At 44.5% G+C, this 12,949-nt stretch overlaps 2 protein-coding genes across 4 annotated transcripts in view; both read right to left on the reverse strand.

Moving 5' to 3' along the window:
- Positions 1 to 5,919, reverse strand: part of gna11b (guanine nucleotide binding protein (G protein), alpha 11b (Gq class)) — a 29,081-nt gene extending 23,162 nt beyond the window's left edge. For all 3 annotated transcript variants that reach the window (XM_079528489.1, XM_079528490.1, XM_079528488.1), the window contains exon 1: positions 5,080 to 5,919. In XM_079528489.1, coding sequence (XP_079384615.1) covers positions 5,080 to 5,215 — 136 coding nt within the window. In that variant the 5' untranslated portion in view covers positions 5,216 to 5,919. The remainder of the gene's footprint in view (positions 1 to 5,079) is intronic.
- A 2,306-nt stretch (positions 5,920 to 8,225) lies between these two features.
- LOC306942589 (uncharacterized protein) overlaps positions 8,226 to 12,949 on the reverse strand; it is a 7,304-nt gene continuing 2,580 nt past the window's right edge. Inside the window, exon 4 of the mRNA XM_079528598.1 lies at positions 8,226 to 8,777. Within this exon, the coding sequence (XP_079384724.1) occupies positions 8,360 to 8,777 (418 nt within the window). The 3' untranslated portion in view covers positions 8,226 to 8,359. The remainder of the gene's footprint in view (positions 8,778 to 12,949) is intronic.

Raw genomic sequence — 12,949 nt, forward strand, 5'->3', positions numbered from 1 at the left:
ACTTTGTATGTAATCGCACTGCTCTAACCATCCAAGTCTGAACGCAGCTTAACGGTGTGTTTTTCCCTTTTTACCTCAATGATGATTTCCTGATTTTTTTATATATAGAAGTGTATATTTGTACGTCTCTAAATGTGTAACAAGTGTAATGATTTATCATGGTGTCGCCCACAGTAACAGTTTTTGTATCAGGTTGTGCTTTTGTTTGAAATGTACCCATTCTGCATACTGTTAATAATTACTTCAATCAATCAAAGCATCTCTCCGACACTGACATTAACTGACACCCCTATACGCAACTATACCCTTTTGGGGTCGTTGTGTTGTCGTCCGACAGTTTTGCAACATACATTTTTTGTCATTTTTGAATAAATATTCAAAGGGTCAGGATTTAGCAGGCGTTTTTAAGAATCGGCCTCAGGTCTACAATATGCACATGTACACACAGAAACGTGCGCACCACAGAAGAAACCACTAAGCAGCAGCTAAGAGGTCCACATTGCCTTATATGATCAAAAGAAGAAGACTTGGCAGAAGAGGCAAGGTCAGCAATAAGCACCTCAGTTTAACCCGGACAGTCTTCTTGGTTGGTGGACGTAATTCCACCAAAAGGTTTCTTTATGAACCAGGTAACAAGAGTTGGCACTGCTCAAACATCTGCTGCTCCATCCATTTACAAAAGATGATCAGCAATCACTCTGATCACTTATGATTTGGCCATTGACAGCAAAATTCTTATGCATTAAAACAAAGCATGTTTTGCGACAAGAAGAACAAAGATAAATCACGGCCCACCGCTGCCTGAAGAAAGATGTGCTACCAAGCAAGCAGCCAATAACAACATTTAAGCTACTGGATACTTGGATATCTTTTTTGCCCCGTTTCTCTAATGCTCTCTGAAATACACTGCATCCACTAATTCCACAAATGACAGAGCAATGCCATTCTACGTCTTGAAAAGATGTTTTAATAGTGACACTCCACTGCTGGACACTGCTCAAGACAATAGTTGTATGAACTTGGTACATCAAATTGCGCTACAAGTACTCCTCAGTCGGCATTTTGGGAAACCCTAGTTGTGAGTGTCTGCCCTTGCCTCTCACTTTACTGACCATCCGTTCGCTCCAGCAGTTCATTTACCCAATGCAGCAAAGGCCACAGCTCCCGGGCCTTCCATGTTTTGACCAAGTAGAGGCAAACCACCGGTCATGGTGCAGGAGGCTGTCTGTATGGCCTGATATGGCCCTCAGAATCAGCCGGCAGCCAGACCCTGGCAGGGTTGTCCTAATCGTTTCTGGCTACACGTGAAAAGCTTGTCAAACTTGTAACAGTAAAGGTTTTTTTCTGTAAAGTAAAAAATCACAATATAAAACCTTAATTACCATAACTTTAAATTCACTGAATACTCGCCACTGCCATGACCGATTCTACAAATGATTTCTAAATCAGTAGTTCTAACACTTTCAAGATTTTAGAAGTTGTGAGTTAGATGTGAGCTTGTAGATCTGCTATTTTTATATAGCCAAAAGCCAATTATTATTTTTTTAATTGCACTGATGCTTTCCTGGTTTTAATGGGTTAAACAGATATGGAGCATATGTAACGAGCCAAAATAATTTCTGCAAGCTCCCATTTTTGTTGAAGCATGGCCTGAAAGTGAAAACCCCCTGAGTACCCCCACAGTAGGAGGACATTTATGTACTAGTGGCGGTAAAATAAATATTTTGGTCACCAAGCTGACTCCTGAGCTACATAATGTTATAGTGGGCTGTTTGTATTCCAGTATTACTGCTTAGTTATTAGTAGTAGTTGCAATCCATAACAAATCCCTAATGCAGTCTAACATAATGCAGTGGGTCACAGCATCAGATGAGTAGGTTATGATTGATTTAAAAATAAAAATAAAAAAAAGAGTGACAGGCATTTGTGAGTTTTGACAACCATAACTGTAACTACAGGCCAGCTGTAATAATTAGTACTGTATATACAAACAAACAACATTTTAACAGATTTTGTTTTCTGGTTGAAATTATGTCATTTTTGCAGAATGACACGGCCATGCAGCAAATTCAAAATTAGCCTTAAGCTTTCAGTGTGAGTAATAAAGGTTTATCCACAACCAAAATAAAGATGGAGCTGCTGGAAGTCGGACCATAGTCTATCAATGAGGTCAAGCAGCTACTGTACTTCACCAAGCATAGCCAAAGCTTACAACTAGTCCAGGGTCGTAAAACAAAAGTTGTTTTTGTCCACCCCCCCAACAGTAGCTTTGGGTTTCACAAATTCACCAGACATTCTGACTTTTGAATTAGATGACTGGATTTGTACAACAGTAAAGTATTTTCAAACCTGCCAAAGTGGCTGGCAGAGGAGACATTTGCCATAACAGAGGAGACATTTGCCATAACACTTGGCTGGCAGAGGAGACATTTGCCATAACAGAGGAGACATTTGCCATAACACTTGCAGATTTGCTTCCATTTGGCTGATGGCTGGTGTTAATTTCCCAACCTTCCACCCCTTCCCTCTACATGCACTTTGGTTTGGCTGAGGTGTCGATAGCAACAGAACTCAAATGATCTTCCTCTTCAATAACCCTGCAGGATAATGGTGGTTGTACTGTGAGAAATGATAGCGTGGAAGGCAAGTACATCTTTCCTCTCCTTTATTTACACAATGTTGTACATGCAGGACCTGACGGGTGGACTTTGAGGGTAGTTAAGGAAAGAACAACTCCCAGAATAATTACCTAAGTGTGGACAGTCCTCCAAATAAAAAAATAACACAAATAACTTCCTATTTAACCACTAAAAATAGCCAATCTGTATGCTCACAATGTGTTGTGAGCATGTACAAATTGGAACACATAGGCTGAACAATTGCTGATACAGATGTCATAAAAAAAGGTCAACTAATGACTGATCTGATCTAATCTGATCTAATGGCAGAGGGCTTTCAGGCATTGTTGCATTCTTAAGCCAATAATTAGATTACAACCTTTTGAATTGAATCTTGAATCAATCTTATTCAAGTCAATCAATTAAATGGCACTGTTTTTATCACAAAGCCACATTATCTATGCTTACTACGAAGTTTCAAGTCTCAATGTTTTCCCACACACTTTTAACATGAACAGCAGAAACTTGGGGATGAGTAAGGACAAATATAAAACCAATCTAAAAAAGCACGCCAATTTAGGAAATTGATAGACCATAACTTGTAGTGAAACAGGTATGGTCCATTCATGTAATTTCCGTTTCCTGTATAATACACTTGAAGGACACTAGTGGTTGATGTACATAACGAGTCACAGAAGGGATTGTACTCTTCCACCAGTGACATGAGAGACAGTTGGGGGAGGGGGGGGCTTTAAGAGTAACACTGTGGGATAATAGGAGTCAGTGATATCTGAATGTCTGAGCAGCTGCTGTGTTTAACCAAGCCTATTAAGACCTGGACTAATCCTGCCTTACACGTCCTTATCCAGGCTTCCACTGACAGCCTTAACTCACTTAGGATAGCCCATTTACAGCATGACTGATCGCAGCTTTGTCTCTCTCACACTCAACACACAAATTGCAATTTTATATAGACTTCTCTACTGATCAATTACGATCAATTGTGTCAAAATCAAATCAAGTTCCCAACTCTAATCATAGAAGGACTTTCTTTGACCCGAATGACAGTATATGTAAAATCAATAGGCTAAAGTCTAAACCACAACATCTTGAAAGCCCCGGTCAGCCTGGGGGCCGAAATAAACTAAATCGTGCCACGCTAATCAGCACTTGTTCCCATAGTACTGTCTTGCTAAGCTATATCAGTATTCACTACCTGAAATCACAAAATATCAATACTGGACATTCACCAATATCTGTCATTCATGCTTGAAAGGGAAAGACATATTTGAATTTGAAGTAGTTAGGTGGAAAACAATGAATTTAAGATCATTTAAAAAGATCAGATTAACAAACGGTAGCAAGCAAATAGTACCTCTATACTATAGTATAGCACTGGTGTGGCCTACTTCTCTGAACCGAGGTAGTCAGCAGGGAAATGAAAGGAGTAGAAGCCACACATGTCAAATAACCTGGGCTGTTTTTGGTGGGCAAGAAATTGGAGCAAACGTTTTGAAACCAAGGAGGCAACCTAGATAATTCTAATTGTCCTCAAAAGAGATAACTACCTTCCCGATTACAATTACACTTAGCTACAGGTTCAGAAAGACAGTGGGGCCACATCATGATTAAAAAGGAAGATGGGTCACATCATGTGCATCCAATTAAAAGTTAGCCGCCAGCAAGCTACATGCCTACATAAGAATTGTCTAAGGAAAGGGATGCAAATACATTTGTGTTAATGTAAATTAATTGTATCCCGTTGTGGTTGATGAAATATGAATCAATTACTTATAAGGCTGCATTGGGGTGTGTGTGTGTGTGTGTGTGTGTGTGTGTGTGTGTGTGTGTATTCTGGATCATTTTTTACAGATGTCATTGCATATCTAGTGTACACACAAGAGCAGAGCATTAAGTGTAGAAAGCTTCATCCAGTTCTGCAAATGTTATGCAACCTGGAGAAAGCAACTAACCAAACCTCCCCGTGCTCTTCTTGTCTCTTCTCTATTAACGTTGCCGTTTTCTATTATCACTAACATCCACCAGGTTAGACAATGAACCACCAGGGTATATTGAGAGTTGGGCAACTGGTTAGCTGGCCAATATTGTCAAACTAGCCAGATGTGTTAGCTGGTTAGCATGCTGTAGCTGGCAAACGATGGCAGTGGTAACTTAAGTGAGCGGTTCTCCGCATATCAACATGCAAAGCATAGGCTAACCTTAATACGGATCTGTAGACCTGGATTCGTGGAGCTAAATTGGCTTTACGTATAAGACATGACATGAACACCTCAACCACCATGCCATTCACAAACTAAGCTTACCAGTTAGCCAACCTTAACTAGTAGCATTTGCTAGCTTGGCCAATAAGGCCTGATAATGGTTGGTTTTCAGTAATGACGACGTCAAGAAGGAAAAAGGCATGCATGACATAATTCTATATATCGTCTGAGTTACTCACCGAGTAGAAGTAATTTCAGCTCTCTCCTCGAGTCTCGTTTGTCTCGGCGGAGCTGCTTGTCAATTTCTGCATTGATTCGTTTGGACTCCTTCGCCTCTTCACTCAGGCAGCAAGCCATGACGGACTCCAGAGTCATCCTTATACCTATCTTTGCAGTGGACGGGACCAGACACACTGTCTGTCCACAGAGAGATATCTATCCCGAGATCCCGAGCCCTCGCTTCGGATTCAGGGCGGTGGAGGAGGAGGTTGTGTCGTTACGGAGCTGGATGGATGGATTGTGAGACTGGGGGGAGGGGAGCCTCCTGCCTGGGGCCTCGCTGTGAAGTTGTGTCCCCCAGCCGAGAACAACTGCTACTTCAAGCCGTCTGTTCTCGGCAAATCACGGGAGATTCAGACAGGAGGGAGGGACGGGCCTCTCTCAAGACGCTCTGTCCGCCCGTTTTCTTAATGGAGCTAATGTTGAATTACCTCCGGTATCTGCTCTGTTCTCCTCCGGTCTGTTCCTTCAGTCCGATCCTGTGATCAGCCAGAAAAGAAAAGCGGTTCAAACAGCAGTGCCGCGACATCCAAAGCAGGAGAACCAGTTCGATTTCTGTGCGGGGTCTTCAACGTTAGCTAGCCAAAAACAACACAAGTCCTAGTTAACGAAGCTTGTAGTTCTATATATATAAAAAAACTAAATTGTACATGCGAAATCAGCGTTGAGTTGTTTGCACCGCGACAAGATACACGCGCCTTGGTCTCTGTCCGCTTGGTTAACTACATTAACGTTATGTTGATTAAGTTACTGTAGGAGGAATGAAAGCAGCCTGTTAGCTCTCAACAACGCCTTCGCAAAAAGTGTTACAGCGGCCCAATCACATTACGGCAAGTTAGCTACTGGAGATGTACAACTTCCGGTTGCAGCCTTCAAAATAAAGTGCATAATCGGGGCGCAAGGTTGTATATGAGTGTATCGCTCTCTATCCAAAACGCACGCTCACACATTTTAATTGTGAAAACAATATTGACCCATTTCCGCTCTTCCTGTGGGCCAACTGTGGTTCATCCTATGGGTTCATCTGATGCAGCTCAGCCCGCAGTGATTGAAGCAGAAATCCCATTCTGTACAATGTTGACGCTATAAATGTTTTAGCCCAGAAATGATTAGAGTCCGGAAAATTGTATATACAAAGTAGTGATTTTATTTATTTATTTTCAAATGATTCGTCGGTGACTAGTCTGTGCGTGCTCTAATGTAAGTGGGTGGCTACCCCAAGCCCAGTGCGAGGCTAGCAACTGACTGGCAGGGGTTTGTATGAAATTAAATCTGACAAAGTTATTGAATGAACGATTGAGTATTCGAGTTATGTCCTCGGGGTGGGCTCCCAGGCCATGGAACAGACAATTGTATGGATGGGCGGCGCCGATGTTCTGTAATTTGGCCTCCTCCTAGCACGTATACCCTGCCCCGAGTTGAAGAATGTAGATACATTTAAATTTTAAATCCGATGCTCATTGCGCAACGTCCTTCCATCTTTTCAATGCGAGCTAGCGTTACACATTTGAGATGGCCTTTATTGTGTTAGGCTGCCTAATTGGCGAGTTCTATTGTGTATAATGAATCAGTTCTTATAATCAGAATACATTTCACAAGGTGAGTTAATCCGATCCAGTACAATAAAAGAAAGCACAAGACACCTTTACACAAGACATGACACATATCATTAAAATGTTACTCTGGATACTGTCCAGTGGACAGTATTTGCGAGGTAGGCCTATATAGGCTACTCCTAATGCTACTGACATCTCCTGGTCTTGTGCTGTAATTGCATGTCAATTCCGCTGTCGCGTCAACTTCATCAAAAGCGTAGAACTTTCATTCAAGAAGTTCGTTGGAGCAGATGAGTAATCGTGGTGAAGACTATGCGTGATTGCACGCAATGCAATTTATGTTTTGCCAAGAATTCAAGGCCGCCGTGAAAATAGCTTCTAGTAGGAACTCAGTTTGCAGCCTTGCAGGGCACCCAAATCAACACCTGAAAGGATCAGAAAACCAGCGACCGCAAACTTTTCGTTATAAATGAAAGACAACGTTGTAGGTAGGCTATTGATAGCAAAAGGCACAATAACACATACATTATATCAAAGTGTACAAAAACGTCCACGACAGAATATTACACTATTTGATATACAGTTATAGACTAGGGCTAGGCTATAGATCAGCAGGCACCAGAAAACTGTACAATACTTTCAACAATGTTAAGTGCAGCCTGTTTTCACACCTTGGACCTGATCCAATCTACCAGACCAGTACCATGTCTTCCTGTTCCCTTATCTGTTCAGATATTTAAAAAATCACACCTGTGTGAAGTGAGGGACGCTCTTATCATCATACATCATCATGACGTAAAATACACAATGGGCTCTATCTTCGTCCATCCCTTATCCCTAAACTATACTTTTCCTTTTTTAAGGGGTGCTAGCCCCTCCTATATACAACTTTTGTCCCCACACGTCTCATATTTGCCATTGACAATGAAAGGAGAAATTAGGTCATATATGTGCCTCAAATATGACGTAAATTTGTGACAACACAAACATTAAATGCCATTGACAATGAAGGGACAAATGTAGACGAGCAAATCATAATCACATAAATTCATTTGTTCATGAGATGATGATGTATAATGATATAATGATAAGAGTTTTACTATTTCGAAAAACATTTTTTGAATAGTTAAAATAGCCAATTTACATCGACACGTGAGCTTGTAGATTGGCTATTTTAACTATTCAAAAATGTTTTTCAAAATAGTAAAATAAGGCAAAGTAGTTTAGGAATAAGGGATTTAGCATGGACGAAATAGAGCCCTGTCTATTTGCTCAGACACTATGACGTAAAATTCTCCATTCATTGCCAATGGGAATTTAATGTTTGTGTGTGGACAAAGTTTGTGGAAAAGACACCAAACGCGGGATATAGGAGGGGCTAGCGCCCCTCAAAAACAAAAGACAAATTGAGATTAGAGGCATACTCCTGTGTGAACCATTGAGCAAGGCAGTGGTTTTTAGAGCTGGAGTTGATGCCACTCAGTACCTGTCCCCAATGCTCCTAATAGTTAAAATTGGTAAAATGCAGAGCACATATTTCCTCACAGGGATCAACAATAAAACTTTGGACATTTATTTTCTTCTCATTTACACATTAGAGTAACACTTTTATTCACTCTGACAAAAGCTCAGCATTTACCACAAACACCAAGCTGACAACCTGTTGGTCTGGTGTCTATCGAATTCAGTCTTCCTGCTGAAAATATGTACAATAGAGCTGTCTGACTTCTTCTGTCTGGGTCTGATCGGGGGAGAGGTCCTGCTTGTGCGTGGGTTGTGGGTTCTCTGCCTGAGCTACCTCTTCTTGCCATTCTGCATGGAAGGCGTCCCCATGGGACTCGCACACATTGTGCAGAATGCAGCAGGCCAGGACCATTGTGGGCACCACGTCCAGTCCACAGTCGTTCCTCTTGCTCAGGCACTGCCAGCGTGCCCTCAGTCTCAGCAATGCCCCCTCTGCCAAGTTTAGTGCTCTGGTGACCCGCTGGTTAAATTTCCGCTGTGGATCTGTGAGGACTTCTTTGCCGACCTTCCCCCTCTCAGCATAGGCTGTCATCAGCCATGTTTGAAGGGGATAGCAAGTCTCCCCCAGAAGGACGTACCTGAACAGGCCAGACAATCATCAGTGTGTTTAGTGGATACAGCACAAGAATTATGAACAGTAAGGTTTGATTTAACATTTTTGTGTAATGGTAACTTATGCCAAGTGAGCGGTTCTCTGCAGATCAACATGCAAGCATAGGCTAATATGGATGGATCTGTAGCCCTGGATTCATGGAGCTATGACTTGGCTTTACATTTTTGTACAATATGAAGGTTTGACTTTGACACTATTGTTAATATGTAATAATGAAAACATAATATAGCCATATCCAATAAGGGCCATGACCTAAAATTACATTGTGTGCCCTTGTATTCTTTCAAAATAGCGACGTGGAGTGCCCGTCCGATTTTATTAAAAAATATATATAGAGACGTCTTGGGCACAAATTATTTAACCTGGCAGGTGGCAACAAAACGGTTTCTGTCACTATTTTTTAGAAGGCTCTGTAAACGTTTGATTTGATTGATAATTTAAGTTTAACGTATGATCTAGTTAGCATTAGCACGAGTTTTCTTTTTTTTTATTCCAAATAGAAAATCTAAAAGGAAGAAATGGGCATGGGCTACATAGACAGATAGATTTGTCCTCCTGGCCAAAGGTGACGTGTCTATCTGAATCTTTGTCTCTGCCAGGCACCCAGACTGGGGTCCGTACGCTTTTCCGACCCGCCAAAAATCCGACGGCCAATGGTCCGATTTTGTCGGACTATCGCCCGAAATATGGGCTTTTACCGCCAACGGTCCGACATGGCATTATACTAGAGACTTTGGCTTGGGGAGAGAGAGGGGGGTGTTGTGGAGGAGGGGGAGGGCGGGGCCCAGCCTACTTTGGTAGCCCTTGGGCATGCAAATTGATTCTGTTTGTAAATTAGGAGGGGTCCAGGTAATATTAACATATCTATGGCCAATTTGCCAACACAGTTTTACACATTTCTTCAGAAGTTTAAAACACACACCCACACACACACACCCCCCCCCCCCCCCCCACACACACACACACACCCAGTCCCGCACGCACGCACGCACGCACGCACACACACACACACACACACACACACACACACACACACACACACACACACACACACACACACACACACACACACACACACACACACACACACACACACACACACACACACACACACACACACACACTCTCTAAGGCGCGTAGCGATTATATACTCTATCTCTCTCTCCCTCCTTCCCTCGCACGCGACACCCCACCCCCCACGCACACACACACTCACACACACACCCCCCCCCACGCACACACACACACACCCCCCACGCACACACACACACAGTCTGATGCTCTCTCTCTCTCTCTCTCGCACGCGACACCCCCCCCCCCCCCACGCGCGCACACACACACACACACACACACACACACACACACACACACACACACACACACACACACACACACACACACACACACACACACACACACACACACTCTCTAAGGCGCGTAGCGATTATATACTCTATCTCTCTCTCTCTCTCCCTCCTTCCCTCGCACGCGACACCCCCCCCCCCCCCACCCCCACGCACACACACACTCACACACACACACACACACACACCCCCCCCCCCCCCCCCCACGCACGCACACACACACACACACACACACACACACACAGCCTGATGCTCTCTCTCTCTCTCTCTCTCGCACGCGACACCCCCCAATGGTCCGATTTTGTCGGACTATCGCCCGAAATATGGGCTTTTACCGCCAACGGTCCAACATGGCATTATACTAGAGACTTTGGCTTGGGGAGAGAGAGGGGGGTGTTGTGGATTTTATTAAAATATATATATAGAGACGTCTTGGGCACAAATTATTTAACCTGGCAGGTGGCAACAAAACGGTTTCTGTCACTATTTTTTAGAAGGCTCTGTAAACGTTTGATTTGATTGATAATTTAAGTTTAACGTATGATCTAGTTAGCATTAGCACGAGTTTTCTTTTTTTTTATTCCAAATAGAAAATCTAAAAGGCAGAAATGGGCATGGGCTACATAGACAGATAGATTTGTCCTCCTGGCCAAAGGTGACGTGTCTATCTGAATCTTTGTCTCTGCCAGGCACCCAGACTGGGGTCCGTACGCTTTTCCGACCCGCCAAAAATCCGACGGCCAATGGTCCGATTTTGTCGGACTATCGCCCGAAATATGGGCTTTTACCTCCAACGGTCCGACATGGCATTATACTAGAGACTTTGGCTTGGGGAGAGAGAGGGGGGTGTTGTGGAGGAGGGGGAGGGCGGGGCCCAGCCTACTTTGGTAGCCCTTGGGCATGCAAATTGATTCTGTTTGTAAATTAGGAGGGGTCCAGGTAATATTAACATATCTATGGCCAATTTGCCAACACAGTTTTACACATTTCTTCAGAAGTTTAAAACACCCCCCCCCCCCCCCCCCCCCCCCCACACACACACACACCCAGTCCCGCACGCACGCACGCACACACACACACACACACACACACACACACACACACACACACACACACACACACACACACACACACACACACACACACACACACACACACACACACACACACACACACACACTCTCTAAGGCGCGTAGCGATTATATACTCTATCTCTCTCTCCCTCCTTCCCTCGCACGCGACACCCCACCCCCCACCCCCACGCACACACACACTCACACACACACCCCCCCCACGCACACACACACACACACCCCCCACGCACACACACACACAGTCTGATGCTCTCTCTCTCTCTCTCTCGCACGCGACACCCCCCCCCCCCCCACGCGCGCACACACACACACACACACACACACACACACACACACACACACACACACACACACACACACACACACACACACACACACACACACACACACACACACACACACACACACTCTCTAAGGCGCGTAGCGATTATATACTCTATCTCTCTCTCTCTCTCCCTCCTTCCCTCGCACGCGACACCCCCCCCCCCCCACCCCCACGCACACACACACTCACACACACACACACACACCCCCCCCCCCCCCCCCCCCGCACGCACACACACACACACACACACACACACACAGCCTGATGCTCTCTCTCTCTCTCTCTCTCTCGCACGCGACACCCCCCCAATGGTCCGATTTTGTCGGACTATCGCCCGAAATATGGGCTTTTACCGCCAACGGTCCAACATGGCATTATACTAGAGACTTTGGCTTGGGGAGAGAGAGGGGGGTGTTGTGGATTTTATTAAAATATATATATAGAGACGTCTTGGGCACAAATTATTTAACCTGGCAGGTGGCAACAAAACGGTTTCTGTCACTATTTTTTAGAAGGCTCTGTAAACGTTTGATTTGATTGATAATTTAAGTTTAACGTATGATCTAGTTAGCATTAGCACGAGTTTTCTTTTTTTTTATTCCAAATAGAAAATCTAAAAGGCAGAAATGGGCATGGGCTACATAGACAGATAGATTTGTCCTCCTGGCCAAAGGTGACGTGTCTATCTGAATCTTTGTCTCTGCCAGGCACCCAGACTGGGGTCCGTACGCTTTTCCGACCCGCCAAAAATCCGACGGCCAATGGTCCGATTTTGTCGGACTATCGCCCGAAATATGGGCTTTTACCTCCAACGGTCCGACATGGCATTATACTAGAGACTTTGGCTTGGGGAGAGAGAGGGGGGTGTTGTGGAGGAGGGGGAGGGCGGGGCCCAGCCTACTTTGGTAGCCCTTGGGCATGCAAATTGATTCTGTTTGTAAATTAGGAGGGGTCCAGGTAATATTAACATATCTATGGCCAATTTGCCAACACAGTTTTACACATTTCTTCAGAAGTTTAAAACACCCCCCCCCCCCCCCCCCCCCACACACACACACACACACCCAGTCCCGCACGCACGCACGCACACACACACACACACACACACACACACACACACACACACACACACACACACACACACACACACACACACACACACACACACACACACACACACACACACACACACACACACACACACACACACACACACTCTCTAAGGCGCGTAGCGATTATATACTCTATCTCTCTCTCCCTCCTTCCCTCGCACGCGACACCCCACCCCCCACCCCCACGCACACACACACTCACACACACACCCCCCCCACGCACACACACACACACCCCCCAC

The sequence above is a fragment of the Electrona antarctica genome, assembly GCF_951216825.1.
Source record: "Electrona antarctica genome assembly, chromosome: 18".
Lineage (NCBI taxonomy): Eukaryota > Metazoa > Chordata > Actinopteri > Myctophiformes > Myctophidae > Electrona > Electrona antarctica.